This window comes from Heterodontus francisci, chromosome 17, assembly GCF_036365525.1.
Source record: "Heterodontus francisci isolate sHetFra1 chromosome 17, sHetFra1.hap1, whole genome shotgun sequence".
NCBI lineage: Eukaryota > Metazoa > Chordata > Chondrichthyes > Heterodontiformes > Heterodontidae > Heterodontus > Heterodontus francisci.
This window is the reverse complement of record NC_090387.1, coordinates 49,861,889-49,879,444: the sequence shown is the minus strand read 5'-3', so window position 1 is coordinate 49,879,444 and position 17,556 is coordinate 49,861,889. Positions and strand designations below refer to the sequence as shown.

Genomic DNA, 17,556 nt, shown 5'->3' with positions numbered 1-17,556 from the left:
TGTGGGCAGGGACAGCTTCTAGCATGACAGTTTTCAAACTAGCGCAGAAGTTCATAGAAACTTGATTTGTGCTGGACATCATTTGTGCTTGATAATTTGCAATCTTATGTGGTAGACTGGCCAAATTCGGGCAAATTGTGCTGAAAAAGCAACGCAATTTAGCGGAAACTCCAGGCCAGCGTGTAAATGATCCTGACCTTTGAGGTAATCCTTTAATTACTCCTAATCAAAATTCCAATATATCTACAATTGTCATTCTCATGCTCACCTTACTGAATCAACATAATGTATTTCCATAATGTCAACATTCAATAATTTGTTCTTTTTTTCTGTTCACTCTTTATCTAAGACTGTTTAATGAGAGTGATACTGCACAATAGCTTAAAAAAAATGAGCTCATGATTTATTTTTAAATATTTACTGTTGTTACCCAACAATAAAATTAATTACCAAATATCCAGAAGTTAATCTTAAAAATATGCCATTTACAAGAGCATGGTAGTATAACATAGGGATACAAAATTGAACATTTACACTGGTCAACCTCTTAATAACCTTTTCATATTGACACTTGGAGGTTAGAATGAGCCCAAAACATGACCTCCATTTGACAATACAAATCTCGTGAATTATGAATGTCAAACCGGTGCTGTTTTTAAGTAAGCTCACCTCAGGAGTAGGTCTCCTGCCAATATTGATTCCACCACACATCAGGTGGATTTGCTGTAGAATCATTTGTCCCTTCAGCCTCTACTTTTTCAGTTCGGACATCATCGTGTGTGTTCTTGCGTCCTTGAACATTTATTCTTGTATTTAATTGCCTAGGTAAGCAGCCCAATGTAAGGAAGCCGTACAAATGGAGGAATCAGTTGCACACAGTGTCATTAATTTGAGTCCTGAGACTGGGTCATATTACAAGTGCAAACGGTGAAGTCTGAGGTGTTCAGCCAGTACTTTTATTTGAATAAATTAACATTTGTTAAAATGAGATTGGAGACTGTTAACCTCGTTTTAAAATGCATGTTGTCAGCTGTATACAGGCTGGAAATGCAAATACGTGAATCAAAGTTGGTTTCATTGTGAGAAATCTCACAGAATTGAAAAGCATTGGGGAATTTTGGACTCTTCATTTGGAAAAGATATTTAAACTAAGGAAAGCTGACCAGAAAAAAAAACCACAGGTATTGTGCTTCCCTCTGCTGGTAGAAAAAGAATTTGCCGAATATTGACAAAAACCATCATATTAAAGATAATGCGAGGGAAGGTGTTATTCTTCCATTTGGGCATTTGAAACAATAATTTGATAAATTACTCCAGGTCTGTAGACTTAACCTCCACATGACTACCAATTCGTTGCACAATTGAATCAAAAGTATCAATGTATATCTTTATCATATATTCAAACAGATGAATCATTTGCATTAAAATGCATTTTAAATCTCAAATCTCACCACCTATACTGTCTTTAGGGTTTAAGCAATGCTAAAGCTCCAGCAATTGTAAGGTCATTATTATTCACATATAACATTAATGGTAATGTACTTAATGCTCATATAATAGAACAAAGGTATGTGTGTCAGACCCAACTGGGGTTCCCTTATACAGAATTATTATTATGAGTTCAATCTTGCACTTGTTAAACTAATGAAAATGGAACCTAGTGCAGCTAACAGTTGCTGGTGTGTCTATGCATAAAGCTAAATTGTACAAGTTTATATGTTATCTGCAGTGAACCCTGGGTGGATATGGACACGTGTTATTTATCCCTTATGGGTTTTTTTTGTCTTTCCAGAACCACATGATGAGTCAGCACGCGCAGTAAGGTGTCAGCACTGCGAGACATATTCTCTGCAGAAGACTCGACAGAGACACAGTGGGAGAGAACTTTTGAACATTACATCCAATCAAAGTGTCATTTGAAACCCAGATGTAAAACTAATGATTTGGCCATGAGGCACTGCTATTATAAGCAGTTTGAAATGAATATTAATGTAACAGATTAAAAGTATTCTATGCTCAGTATTTTTCTGTCCTGCTTTTAACCAGTGAGTTCACAGCTTTTGCTTCTAATCAGAGTTATAGTGTGTTAGAAACATCAGCTTTGTTGCTGTTGTCCTTTGTTGCTTAATGTAGCAAGCTAATAGGTGTCAAGATAACTAGATGTATTTTGTTAATACTTGCTTTTAAGTGCAGAATTAGCCAGTTGTGATAACTGTGATGCGCTAGCTTGCCATTGTCAGAATATTTTTTTCTTTTTTGTCAAAGAAGAATGTTTTAATTGAATTGACCAGTTCACAGTACAACGAAAAACTATGTAAAGAAAAACAATGATAACAGTGCAACTGGATGGTGTTTGCTTATAAAATGTGATTTACCTGATTGCAATAACTAGGACAGTATAATAAAGGGAAACCACGCACTTAAAATTTCTCGTTGTATTTGTGCGATAAAGCATGTTAGTTATTTTTCTCTGTACATCCTACCAGAAGGTTTTGACCACATTAGAGAGTATTAAACCATCAACACACATAATACAACACATTTCGGTTTTACACAGTAGCTTGATATGATAGTAGGCATGCAGAGACTACACAGTCATGAGTAACTGTATAATTTCCATCAGCTTTGGTGTCTGACAGCACTCTGCATGTCATGGAGGACATAAACTCCTTGCACACTTCCAATATAATATGACTCCACTCTCCCTTATACTGTACCAGAACCCCCTTGTGCTTTTTAATTCACTCCAGAGATATTCAGTGAAATTGAGGTCAGGATCATCTCCAATTTTCTTCAATAATGGCTCACTGTAACCTCATTTTACTATGTTAAAGGCACTATATAAATGTAAGTTGTTTCCATTACTCTCAATTTGCATTGTTTGACAGGGTATTGCTTCAACCTGAAACACTGCAACACCCTTAGAAGTGAAGGAGGAGGAAGTGTTGAATTTGAGGTAGTAGGACAGCATACAGGTGAACTGTATTGTATTTTCTGTGGCAAGTTTATATTGGTAGGCTAGCTAGTTTATTATTTGAACTGTGCAGTGTTGCGATTGGGCAGAGATGCCCCAACAGACCTCACATGGTTAATGAACAGAATTGTTTTTCCAGACTTTCTCCCAATCAACATTTGAACACAGTACTTTCAGAATAATCAAATATATACAGCACCTAGCCTTCAAAAAGAGTGGGCTGAAATTTATGGTCCTGCTGCCGAAATCAGCGGCGGTTGTAAACATAGAAAATAGGAGCAGGAATAGGCCATTTGGCCCTTCAAGCCTGCTCCGCCATTCATTACAATCATGGCTGATCATCCAACTCAGTAATCTGCTTTCGCCCCATATCCTTTGATCCCTTTAAACCCAAGAGCTATATCTAACTCCTTGAAAACATACAATGGCAACCCACACGTCGCGGAGCCGCTGCGATATTACGTGCAGCGGCTCATTTAAATAGCTGGGGCGGACCCCCCCACCCCCAGCCCCTGATGACGTGGAGGGGGTGGGCGGTCTGTCCCTGGCAATGGTGTCAGCTGCCTTTTGCAGGCGCTGTCGCCATTTTTAAAGGGCTTTGAGCTCTGCCGTTCAATTTAAATATTTAAAGAAGCATTGATTTTTAAAAATTAAATAAATTGATCCTGATCGTCTCCCAGTCCCCCAATTACAATAGAATTAATTGCTTCCCCCCCCCACAAAACATTTACCTAGTACACCTGACCTTCCCCCTGCCCCCCCCCACAAAGTGCATAAACTTTACGCTATAACCCTTCCCACCATCCCCTACACCAATGAAATGACTTTGACGCCGTTCCCCCCGCACTGAGAAACTTACCTGCTCCCCCTTCCCCACCAATGTTCTGCCTCGGATCCCCGCGAAGGCGCATGAGTGCTGGCACCAGCACCAATATCGCACCGGGACAGACGGCGGGAGCACGAAGGTATTTAATTCATTTATTTAAATTAATTTCAATATTTATTTGGGCTCCTATCGCCAAGCAGCGGGTGGGCTGCCACGAAGCCTCATCACCACCGGCAATATCGGGCCAGGCCTTCCCGGCATTGAGGTCTGTGGCAGGTCTTTCCCAGAGATATTTTCTGGCCCCTCCCCCCCCCCCTCCGGTAATGACTCCTGTTGTGGGGGAGGTCTGTAAAATTCAGCCTGGTGCTGTGTGGTATGAGAGTACATTCAATATACGGCACGCAAACAATGCCTCAACTTTCTTACACACAGCAGATCAAAGCTTTAAATTACGAGCTTATTGCTCTGAAAATGTTGAACTCTTCCCAAAGCTACTGACTTTGTTTTCCATTGTTAACTAGAACTTTTCAATTTCTGTCAGACTTTTAAAAACATCCCTAGTAATTTTTCTCCTCCATCAGAAACCTTCCACACCACTCAATATCCCTCTACAAAGCAGTCAGGTAGTCAGCTTTCAGGACTCTGCCAATGCTACTTGTGAGCTGACTGCTAGATGATGTATCGGGGTCCATGTTGAGTCATATTCCTATTCTTCATTTCCTGTAGTTGAGCTGATATTGGGACACTGGGGTATAAACCTGTGCTTAGTTACTCAGTGGAACAGTATGTTATGAAGGAAATACTTAAAGTTGTTGAAGCAATAGGTGTCATGATAACTAAGTGTATTTTGTCAACAGAACTTAATTGCAGTTAGTATATCAGCCGCTAAACCACTAATCATTGCTGTCCGTTTTCCAGTCTAGCCTAAGTTGCATGTGAACTCATCCCACTAAAGTTAGACCACAAAATTTGACTTCTTAGTGCCCTTATTTTGGCACTATGAGTGCCATTTTGGTGAGAGCGTTAGTGCACACAGAGGGAGCGTCTGCCAGAAGTATGCAGAGTAGGCAGTTCGTGATGTCTGATTTGATGCCAATGCTGCTATTTTGAAGCAGAACACTTCAGCTAATGCCATCTCATAAGCGTGCACAGCTGAGCACGCATTCAGCAGCAGGAAGGACCACCCCCCCCCCCCCCCCAACCCCCACCACTAGCGCTATTTAAAGGGGTCATTAACTACTTACAGATTAGTTGCTGATTGATTTCTACTGACTGATGCTGCAACTGGAGAAGTGTTTGGTGGTTTCCAGAGTTGTCTAAAGTTGCTATAGCCTACAGGGAGTGGCAAGTGCTGAAGTACTTTGTCCTGACTTCAAAGATTCTGCACAAGCCACATGCTCCCAGTCATGGGTGCAGTAATATACATTTTCCTTGGGCTAGAGCAGGCAGTGAGAACGAGGAGAGGCAACACAGAGCAGGACAAGCTGCTGGAAGGGGGGAGAAGTGCTCTCAGGAGGCCATATCCGAGCTGGCTGTTCAGGGATCAGTTCTCCTACCTGAACTTCAGCGTGTAACAGTGTGCCTGACGTCTGCGCTTTAGTAAGGATGTTAACTCTGAAATCTGCCACCTACTGCAGCCACAGATAGGGTGAGGATGGCATTGTCAGTGCCAGTGAAGATGACTGTGGCCACAAACTTATATGCTTTGGGCTTCTTCCAGACTAGAGCAGGTGATATTTGCCATCCACTGTTACATACGGGAGGTCGCTGAGGCTCTGTTCCAAGACAGCTGAATACATTTCCTTCTGTCTTGCCAGAGAGAAGCAGGCAGAGCAAGCACATGGCTTCACAAATGTTGCAGGGATCTCCATAGTACAGGGTGCCATTGACTGCACACACATCGCTTTGCGGGTGCTGCATGTCAACTCTGAGATGTCCCACAACTAAAAGGGATCGTACTCCCTCAACATCCAGCTGTTGTGTGACCCCACACACAAAATCGTACTGGTAAAAGCCCAGTATCCTGGCAGCAATCATGATGCCTCCATTCTTTGGCAGTTTGCATTTGCATTTGAGCCACCATGACAAACCAGGGTGTGTGACAAGGGTTGTCCTTTGACAACATAGCTCATGACTCCGGTGCACAATCCATGCACCCACAGGCAGGATGCATAAAGGGAAAGATGTGCTGCCACACGAAATGTGATCGAGCAGACCATTGGTGTGCTGAAACAACACTTCTGCTCCCTGGACCGTTCTCGAGGAGCCCTGCAGTTCTTGGCAGTGTGGGTATTAAGAATTTTGGTGGTCTGCACAACCTTGCCATCATGAGGGAACAGCCCTTGCCACAGCTATACAGCAAGCAGCTGAGGAGCAAGAGGGAGGGAGGCGGCTTTTAGTGTTGGCTGCACACACCAATCTTGGTAATGAGCAGGCAGCACGAAGTTGGTGTGTTACCTGCATCAGAAGCAACCAGTGCAGGTTAATCACACATTGTGATCCCTGTATCTTGTTTTCGGGGGCTATTAAACTTTGGCCCCTTAAAGTTTTTATTTATACTTAACTACCCTTTCCAGATTCTGGTATGTTGAAAAACTATTATTTAAAATTGAATGTGGAAAAAGTCACCAGACACAATGGCAGTTCTCAGGAAAGAAAAGCTGATCTGCACAAAACAAATTATTTGACTGGTGACCTCTTGGACGCTATTAAAGGTTTCAGTGCTTTTAAAAAAAAAAATCCTTCTGTGGAGATGCAAAAGGGAAATTCTTCCTTCAGGTAAGAAATAGGAAAATAGAATATTCATGTGTTAAAATTAGTTTATTGTTATAATTTTGGAATTTTTCAAAAAGCACAGTGACAGAGCCAAGATTTTGTGAATGAGAAAATTTGGGATTAGTATCTGATGTCCACAATTCCTTTGGGGGAAATGGCAGGCTGAATTTTACCAATCCTCTGACGGCGGGGGGGGGGGCTCGGAAAATTCTTCTGGGAGAGGCCCGCCACGACCCCCGACTGCGGGAAAGCCCTGCCACGTTTTACCGGCAGTGGTGCAGCCCAGCAAGGCCTTCATTTTAACATGAAAATCAACTTATTGCAAATTACCTTACCTTAACCTGATGGCCGTCCCAGGCCAAATTTCCAGCCGGTGGCCGGACCTCCAGTGCCTTTGGATCTCCGTACGGAGTTCCGAGGCGTGACACTGGTGGGAAGGGGGGAGGACTGAAATTTTCAGGTCGATGGTGGGGGGAGAGCACTGAAAATCATTCCAATTGGTCGTGGAGAGGGTGGGAAGCAGTTGAGGGTCAAAGGTGCTGAAGTTGGGGGGTGAAAGTTCAGCATAGCAAAAGGTGTTTTTTTGGCTGGATAGGTCATTTACTGTTTGCTCAGTGGGGGCGGGTGGGAGAGGGGTTTCAAAGTTACATTTACATTTCATTTCCACTTTTAATTGCAGTGGCACCTTTAAATATAACAATTACTGAAATGGCCCCTGCACGGTGGCGCCAGTTAATAAACAACAAAATTATCAGTTTATTATAAAACAAGACAGAACCAGTAACGAAGCAAAGCATTAACACACAGAGTGAAATATGAAAGTTCCCTTTTACCTTAGCCCCTCACACACATCGAAAAAAATAGAGATTTCTCTTTAGAGCTCTGTTACATATAAGAAACATGTAAGACCCTGAGGGGTCTTGACAGGGTGGATGTGGAAAGATGTTTCCCCTGGTGGGAGAATCTAGAACTAGGGGTCACTGTTTGAAAATAAAGGTTCGCCCATTTAAGACAGAGATGAGAAGTTTTTTCCCTCAGACAGTCGTGAGCCTTTGGAATTCTCTTTCTCAAAAGGCGGTGGAAGCAGAGTCTTTGAATATTTTTAAGGCAGAGGTAGATAGATTCTTGATAAGCAAGGGGGTGAAAGGTTATCGGGGGCAGGTGGAAATGTGGAGTAATCAGTTCAGCCATGAACTTATTGAATGGCGGAATGGCTCGAAGGGCTGAGTGGCCTACTCCTGCTCCTAATTCGTATGTTCGTATGTATGTTACAAAAAAAAGACAAAAAAGAATACTTTGGCCAAATGCTTGCTAATTCTTGAAGAAAAAAAGAGAAGATATGCAAAGGTGTCAGTTGTCCCTTTTTGGTTTAGCATCTCAAATACGCGTAGACGGCTGTCACTGGGATTTTTTCAGGTGTCGTTGAAGATCAGTTTGGCAGGTATCAGGCAAGCCTCCCACCTGCCAAGAATGAGGAAAATTAATTTTGCCATATAAACATTGATTTTAAATTGTTGTTGGTGAAGAAAGAACTTGCTTTAAAAAAGACAATTGGAGACCTTGGCTGGGGAGAGACATTAGCATATCAATAGACAGTACTTCAAAGGACAAAGGGGCTATTCCCTGCTTGAATTTAATCCACAATGGACTTTTGATTACCAGACATTGAAGCATTTCAGGTTAACTACAAAGATGGCCGAATACACAAACAGACATGGTCAGACCAGTTTAGTCACATGACTGGCTGACTGTTGGAGTTTTTTGAATTTGAACTGGCCACAGGGTTAAAACTCAGAAAGCTGTTTGCTCCTGGATTGGAAAAGACCACTCTCCTGTCTGCTCTCATCTCTTTCTCAGGGAACGGAAAAATCATTGAAGACACGTGAACTCAAAGAGAGAAAAGTCTCCTACGTGAACAAGGTTTAAGAAGAGTACTGGGCCCCAGCTAAAAGTAAGAGCTGTCTACAATCAAAGACTCTACGGTGAGCTGGAAGCACAGAAACAGTAACAAGAAACCCCTTCAGAGACTGCCTCAAACCTCTCTATTTTTCTTCTCTTTTCTGTCCCTATTTACATGTGTGTATCGCATGTGCATGCTAGTGTGGGCGTGTCGTATATCTGTAGGCGTTAACCGAATTAGAGTTTAAGTAAGTTTAATCAATTTCATTTTTTTTCTTTGAACCTAAGAAAACCTGGTGTGCTCATTTCTTTGCCTTCTAATTGAAAAGCGGTGAACAAGGATTCACCAAGAGGGAGCTCAAAACACAGTGTGTTTTAAAATTAAACCCTGTTAGAATAAGACCAGGTGAAGACAGTGAAAGACCCCAAGACACCTTTCTCACCTGGTCGTAACAGAAATTTGGGTGCTAGTATCTGGAATTTTACCCATAGATGAACAAGAAATTGGAAGTGGGAAGCCAAATTGTTCCTAATCAAAAAGAAGCAAGATTAATACAGGTTTTCTTGTGGTTGTGTGTGATTGAATAATAACATGTCTGCAACTGAAGCGAGTAGCTCTCCAAGCCAGGGTGAAGTAACTTGGGATAAGTTAAAAGCGCAGTCTATAGAGGAGCTGAGAAAAATGGCTGAGCAGTGTGGGATCACTGTATGTGGCAAGGCTAGGAAGTCTGAACTCCTAAGGCTAGGGGCCAACCATTTTTCCCTTGAATCTGAAGAAGTAGAAGCAGTGTTAGAAGTAGACCCAGAGAGGGTACTGCTAGCAAAGATACAATTGGAACAGAGGAAACTTGAATTAGAAGACAGGGAAAGAGAAAGGGAGAGACAGGAAAGAGAAAGAGAGAGAGAGGCAGGAGAGGGAGAAAGAGAGAGCCTTCCAAAAGGAATGTGAAGAGAATGAAAGGCAGGATCGAGAGAGAGAGAGAGAATATTTGAGAAAAAATCCAAGAGTGCTGAAGCAGCTAGAGTTAACTAGGGGGCGACTGAGTAACTCCAGTGAAAGCATGGCCAAAGCTGGAGGAGCAGAATTCAGGGCTGGGTGCAAGATTGCGAAAACTCGCTCAATTAATTCCAAAATTCAACGAGGAAGCGTTTTTTGTGTCTTTTGAGAAACTGGCAAGGCAGCTAAAATGGCCAGTTGAGTCTCTTTTAATACAAAGCAAGCTAATTGGAAAAGCCCATGAGATTTATTCCTTGATGCCAGATGAGAGTTCATCAAATTAAGAACTGAACAAAAATCCTATCCTTGGGGCATATGAATTAGTAACTGAAGCCTATCACCAAAAGTTCAGAACCCTCAAAAAGCAAGCTAATAAAACTTATCTGGAGTTTGAAAGAAGTAAGCAAGTGGCTTTTGACCAGTGGCTGAGAGCTTTAAAAATACAGCTGAGCTATGAGACTCTCAGAGATGTAATTCTGTTAGAGGAATTTAAAAACTCTCTCCCATTCTCAATAAAGACCCATGTAGAGGAGCAGCGGGTTCAGGGAGCCTGGCAAGCAGCCATTCTGGCCAATGAGTTTGCTTTAATTTATAATTCAGTTTCCCAGGGGAGAACCTTTCCTAATCACCCCCACAAATCTGAAAAGAACAAAGGGTGGGAGGGTGACAGGAGCCCAGGGAGTCCTGAGAGAGAAATGAGACACAGGAGGCCCTCCTGCAGCCAAAAAGGAAGGTGCTGTGAGCAAGAGTGAAACCCGAAGACCTGTATGCTTCCATTGTAATAAGGCACGGCATTTAAAAGATGACTGCTGGAAACTAAAGGGAAAATCGGTAGGATTAATCAGGGCACACCCACTCAGTGAAGCTGGGACGCTGATGGAAAACACAGAGCAAGCTGTGGCTTTAATTGCAGTAACAGTGCAACCCAGGAAGTTTATCACGGCCAGTGCAGAAAATTTTAATAGGATTCCTGATAGTTATCAGGGTTTTGTGTTTACAGGGAAAGTAACCCCATACCCCTCGAGTGGGGCAAACAAGTCCATAGTGATTCTCAGGGACACAGGGGTGATTAGATCCCTTTTACTGGGAAAAGGCCTGACCTTTTCCCCAGAAATTGCAGTGAGAACCAAAATGGTGGTGGATGGTATTGGAGGGCTCTCTATGACTGTACCTGCACACCGGGTGCACCTGGAATGCGACCTAATTTCAGGACCAGTGACTGTAGGGATTGCCCCTAGTTTGCCTGTGGACTGGGTTGACCTGCTCCTGGGTAATGGTCTGGCGGGAGTGAAGGTGGTAGCCCCCCCCAGTAGTGAAAGAAATCCATGGGAGGTCAGAGAGACAAGGCAGTGGCAGGAGACGGTCCCCTGCAGTTTCCCTGAATGTGTAGTGGATAAACCCATGATCAAACCAGCTCCCCCAGAGGAGACTGCATTGGCACTGTAGGCAGATGACCATGAGGTCTGCCTGGCCGAGACTTTCTTTGGAAAGTTAGGAAACCCAGGGAATTAATTAAATGGATTTTCCCTAGCTGAGGCTCAGCGAGCCAACCCAGTATTGCGAGAGTTAGCACAGACTGTCCAGACTGAAAGTGAAGCAGAGGGAGTTCCTGATTGCTACTATTTAAAGAATGAGGTACTGATGAGGAAATGGAGTTCTCCTCACAGACCTGAAGGAAAGGAGTGGACAGTAGTTCACCAGTTAGTGGTGCCACAGAGGTACTGGGGAGAAATATTAAGAAGGGCCCACGAGACTACAGTGGTTGTACATGCTGGTTTACGAAAGACCAAAGCCCGCATAAGACAGCAGTTTGACAGGCCAAAACTCCACAAAGATGTGGTGGAGTACTGCAGGAGTTGCCTGATGTGCCAGGTTGAGGTGAAACCCCAACCTACAGTGAAACCTGTACCCCTAAGTCCTGTACCGGTGTTAGGAGGGCCCTGCAGCAGAAAGCTGGTGAACTGTAAGGGACCCCCGCCGAGAAAAAAAGGGGACAGGCAGGCACATGGCTGGCAAAAGTTTAGAAAGAGAAGGTGAAAAAGTGACCAAGAGGGAAGGTTAAAGGAAGTCCAGGAGGAATCCCGGATGAAAACCCCTACTGTTCAGTCAGCCAACCCCAGAAAATGTGAAAGTTAGACCCTACATCCTCCTACTCAAATGCAGACTCTAGAAGCACCCGACCAGAGTTGCTAGCAGCATTTACAGGAACCTGCAGAGACAAAGAGAGACCTCTAGGGGGCAGAGAAACTGTGAGGTTGATGCCTCACCTAGTTGAAGTGTCACAGGAGAGTGCAGTCAAGTCTGCACAAATACCTGCAGGTAGGAGTGTCCCAGAGAACAAAGGGGAGATTAACAAAGAATCCTTCCCCACAGTCAGAGAAAAGGGAACCACCCATCCCCTGAGGTCAAAAGTTTTTGCATGACTCAGAGAGTTCAGGATAGACCTGTCCACTATTAACTCGCCTGAGAAAAAAAATTTGAAATCAAAGCAGCACTGGCACCCAGAAAAGACAATTTTAATAGGCTTTGAGATTGATGAGTGAGTGGAAATGAATGAGAGAAATGCATGGTTTTTCTTTCTATATCTTATTTTTCTCTCAAACCCTGAAATGAAATGCACCATTTTTTTTTTCAAATCGCATTTCATGCCCCTGGTGTGGAGGTATCAGGCAAACCTCACCCACCTGCCAAGAATGAGGAAATTTAATTTTGCCATATGAACATTGATTTTAAATTGTTGGTGAAGAAAGAACTTGCTTTAAAAAAACAATTGGAGACTTTGGCTGGAGAGAGACATTAACATATCAACAGACAGTACTTCAAAGGACAAAGAGGCCACTCCCTACTCCAATTTAATCCACAATGGACTTTTGATTACCAGACGTTGAAGCATTCCAGGTTAACTACAAAGGTGGCCGAACACACAAACAGACATGGTCAGACCAGTTTAGTCACATGACTGGCTGACTGTTGGAGTTTTTTGAATTTGAACTGGCCACAGGGTTAAAACTCAGAAAGCTGTTTGCTCCTGGATTGGAAAAGACCACTCTCCTGTCTGCTCTCATCTCTTTCTCAGGGAACGGAAAAACCATCGAAGACACGTGAACTCAAAGAGAGAAAAGTCTCCTACGTGAACAAGGTTTAAGAAGAGAACTGGGCCCCAACGAAAAGTAAGAGTTGTCTACAATCAAAGACTCTATGGCCAGCTGGAAACACAGAAACAGTAACAAGAAACTCCTTCAGAGACTGCCTCAAACCTCCCGACTTTATTTTTCTTCTGCTCTTTTCTGTCCCTATTTGCATGTGTGTATCGCGTGTGCATGCTGGTGTGGGTGTGTCATATATCCGTAGGCGTTAACCGAATTAGAGTTTAAGTAAGTTTAATAAATTTCACTTTTCTTCTTTAAACCTAAGAAAACCTGGTGTGCTCATTTCTTTTCCTTATGATTGGAAAGTGATGAACAAGGATTCACCAAGGGGGAGCTCAAAATACAGTGTGTTTTAAAATTAAGCCCTGTTACAATAAGATCAGATGAAGACAGTAAAAGACCCCTAGATACCTTTCTCACCTGGTCGTAACACAGGTTTTATAGGAGAAATATGGCAACAGGGGTTTCTGGCAGGCATTTCAGGAGGAGTGCAATTTCTCTATTTCTTACACTTGCTTCTAAGAGCTTCCCAAAGAGATGGAAAAGCTGGCAGGCTTTTCAAAGAGATGGAAAAAGCTGAGCTGGGATTTTGTCCTTGGCAAGTTGATTCTTAGACGCCTTTACAAAATACTGTGCAAACACCTACTGACTGTCCAAAGCGAAACCAAAAACAATCTAAAGAGTCAAGCCTCCTGACCCCTATAAATCTTGAACTGTCACTGCTCTGTAAATATCTCCCCCAAGTCAAAAAGCCCCTGCTGGGTATTTATCTGAAGACAGATGACTCCAGTAAATGTGTCTTTTCAATGGCCCCAGTGAAGAACCATCCATGGAATCTTTTACAGTTTTCCCAAATAAAACAATGTCCATAATTCTAAAATACGAATCCTCAAAAAAAAACTTAACAAAAAATACAGTGGCACTGTCATAACAACATGAACAAAGTTAAGCAGGTCAGGGACGGTTACTAAATTAGTTACCTTTTGCTGGTGTTGGCTTATTAAGTTGTCATCATATGTAGAATTACATACATTTAATCTACGCTACAGAAAGAGGCCAATTGGTCCAACTGCTCTATGCTGGTGTTTATACGTTACATGAGCCTCCTCTCACTCTAATTACTGATTTCAACCTTTCCTTCATATCCCTCTATTCCCTTCTCCGTCATGTATTTAAATCAAATTCATTAATTGTGTTGGTAGACAACTTGATTTTGATTCCGTGCTCCACAGCCTGCAATTTTTCAGCTATTAAAATGAATGGGTGAAAATTTAAAGGCAAGGGAGTGCAGAAAGGGAAAATGCCAGCCAGAATACTTACCTTTATTCTTCAAATTACTTTATTCTCCATGGATAATGATACAAACCCAGTGAATTCTACTGGGGAACATTTTTTAAGAGATTATGATTCTCTTTTATTTATTCATTCTCTGGATGTGGGCGTCGCTGGCCAGACCATGTTATGCCCTGTGCAGATGTTAGTGGACTTGCTTGAACTGCTAGCTGTTCGTTACAACTGTAAAGCTTGCTCGGCATCTGGGGTCAGTTAAGAGTCAACCCTGTGGGACCAGAGTCCCACAGGCCAATACATGCATGCGACCCACAATTTTCCAGTCATGGAGTGAATATTATGTGCAGCATGTGAATTCCTGCACCATTACTGGTAGGCATGATCACTAGCATTGTAAAGTCAGAAAATTACCCCAATAAAGTCTTTGCAGTATATAACATTGTTGCTGCTTTTTTCTAGTACTAATTTTTTGCAAATATTTTGTACACATTTTCAATTTTTACAGAGCTCTGTTTTACCAACAATGTTTCTTACTTCTGATTCTTCCACAGGATCCTTTTTGTTGTCTTGCAAAATCTAGGTGCACATAATGGAAAATCCTTTCATTTAGTTTCCATAGAAAATATAAAACTGCATGACTTCAGTTGCAACTAAATTGAACAATGATGTTTGGTGAAAATCCAATGATTTGACCCTGAGGGTTGTCTTTCAATGCCGATTAAGGCAATATGTTTTCCATGTTGTGGGTACAGTTCTTGTTCAGGGCCCTTTATCTTTGCCAAGTAATTATAGTTGCAGTCACTTATCCATTCTTTATTTTGTAAAAAATTTGCACAGGATTGCGTTGTATTTGTTAAATGGAACTTCTGAAGTTTAGTTCAGTTTAAAAGAGCTCTTAAACTCAAATAATACTTTTGATAAGATCCCTCGAATGGGGTCCAAATACTGTTCTAACCTAATCCTCTATCAAGTAGCAATGAGTAAATGACACATTCGTGACTCATCTAGCTATGAATACAGCCACTGAAAAGGGTTCCCAAGTCAAGAACTTTATGCCAGGGAGAACACTCAGAAAGATACTCGTATTTGTAATTATATTGTGTTCATCTCAGGCATGAAAATATCTCTCTGAAGAACTCTGGTGTCCATACCTTTATAATTAATCTAGATAACAAAAGGCATAGTTATTGGGAGACTGGGATGAAGCTGTGACCAATACACACAGCCTTATGGAGCTAAGATTGAGAGTTGAGCATAGTGAGCTTTAGTGATGGAACATTTCGAGAAGTTTCTACTCACGCAAGGGTGTTTTACTTACTGCTGCACATAACATGTGTTAGGAATATGATGGCTGGAATAGTTTTCTTTAACCCTTCCCCTTATACATTTAAATCTCGGTCTTTGACGATCAGTGACTAGAATATCCATTGAACATTTTTGGTGCAAGATACCAGAATAATTCAAATAATTTTTGTCTAGAATGTAAAGTACAACAGATCTGAAAATAAAGATCTACATAGATAATGAATGTTTATAAGGATTGTCTCAGCTGGCCTCAGACACCAGAAACATCAGAGGAATGTATGATGGCATTAAGAGAGCTTTTGGGCCAACCATCAAGAAGATCGCCCCCTCAAATCTAAATCAGGGGACATAATCACTGACCAACGCAAACAAATGGACCGCTAGGTTGAGCACTACCTAGAACTGTACTCCAGGGAGAATGTTGTCACTGAGACTGCCCTCAATGCAGCCCAGCCTCTACCAGTCATTGATGAGCTCGACATACAGCCAACCAAATTGGAACTCAGTGATGCCATTGATTCTCTAGCCAGCAGAAAAGCCCCCTGGGAAGGACAGCATTACCCCTGAAATAATCAAGAGTGCCAAGCCTGCTATACTCTCAGCACTACATGAACTGCTATGCCTGTGCTGGGACGAGGGAGCAGTATCCCAGGACATGCGATGCCAATATCATCACCCTCTATAAAAACAAAGGTGACCGCGGTGACTGCAACAACTACCGTGGAATATCCCTGCTCAGCATAGTGGGGAACGTCTTTGCTCGAGTCGCTCTAAACAGGCTCCAGAAGCTGGCCGAGCGCGTCTACCCTGAGGCACAGTGTGGCTTTCGTGCAGAGAGATCGACCGTTGACATGCTGTTCTCCCTTCGTCAGATACAGGAGAAATGCCGTGAACAACAGATGCCCCTCTACATTGCTTTCATTGATCTCACCAAAGCCTTTTACCTCGTCAGCAGACGTGGTCTCTTCAGACTACTAGAAAAGATTGGATGCCCACCAAAGCTACTAAGTATCATCACCTCATTCCATGACAATATGAAAGGCACAATTCAACATGGTGGCTCCTCATCAGAGCCCTTCCCTATCCTGAGTGGCATGAAACAGGGCTGTGTTCTCGCACCCACACTTTTTGGGATTTTCTTCTCCCTGCTGCTTTCACATGCGTTCAAGTCCTCTGAAGAAGGAATCTTCCTCCACACAAGATCAGGGGGCAGGTTGTTCAACCTTGCCCGTCTAAGAGCGAAGTCCAAAGTACGGAAAGTCCTCATCAGGGAACTCCTCTTTGCTGACGATGCTGCTTTAACATCTCACACTGAAGAGTGCCTGAAGAAGTTTGCGGCTGCCTGCAATGAATTTGGCCTAACCATCAGCCTTAAGAAAACGAACATCATGGGGCAGGACGTCAGAAATGCTCTGTCCATCAATATTGGTGACCATGCTCTGGAAGTGGTTCAAGAGTTCACCTACCTAGGCTCAATTATCAACCCGTCTCTAGATGCAGAAATCAACAAGCGCATGGGAAAGGCTTCCACTGCTATGTCCAGACTGGCCAAGAGAGTGTGGGAAAATGACGCACTGACACGGAACACAAAGGTCCGAGTGTATCAAGCCTGTGCCCTCAGTACCTTGCTCTATGGCAGCGAGGCCTGGACAACGTATGTCTGCCAAGAGCGACGTCTCAATTCATTCCATCTTCGCTGCCTCCGGAGAATACTTGGCATCAGGTGGCAGGACCGTATCTCCAACACAGAAGTCCTCGAGGCAGCCAAAATCCCCAGCTTATACACACTACTGAGTCAGCGGCGCTTGAGATGGCTTGGCCATGTGAGCCGCATGGAAGATGGCAGGATCCCCAAAGACACATTGTACAGCGAGCTCGCCACTGGTATCAGACCCACCGGCCGTCCATGTCTCCGCTTTAAAGACGTCTGCAAACGCGACATGAAATCCTGTGACATTGATCACAAGTCGTGGGAGTCAGTTGCCAGCGTTCGCCAGAGCTGGCGGGCAGCCATAAAGACAGGGCTAAAGCGTGGCGAGTCGAAGAGACTTAGTAGTTGGCAGGAAAAAAGACAGAGGCGCAAGGGGAGAGCCAACTGTGTAACAGCCCCGACAAACAAATTTCTCTGCAGCACCTGTGGAAGAGCCTGTCACTCTAGAATCGGCCTTTATAGTCACTCCAGGCGCTGCTTCACAAACCACTGACCACCTCCAGGCGCTTATCCATTGTCTCTCGAGATAAGGAGGCCAAAGAAGAGAAGAAGAAGATAAGGATTGTCAGTGGCCCTCCTGACTTCTGAAAATTCCAGAGCGCTGGGGAAATGTATACAATAACTTTCCTT

The 17,556-nt window shown here is 43.1% G+C and overlaps 1 protein-coding gene across 8 annotated transcripts in view; it reads left to right on the top strand.

Annotated features, from left to right (window-relative positions):
• znf423 (zinc finger protein 423) overlaps nucleotides 1-2,426 on the top strand; it is a 385,448-nt gene extending 383,022 nt beyond the window's left edge. For all 8 annotated transcript variants that reach the window (XM_068049400.1, XM_068049399.1, XM_068049398.1 and 5 more), the window contains one exon: nucleotides 1,793-2,426. In XM_068049400.1, the coding sequence (XP_067905501.1) occupies nucleotides 1,793-1,822 (30 nt within the window). In that variant the 3' untranslated portion in view covers nucleotides 1,823-2,426. The remainder of the gene's footprint in view (nucleotides 1-1,792) is intronic.
• Nucleotides 2,427-17,556: the final 15,130 nt, after the last annotated feature.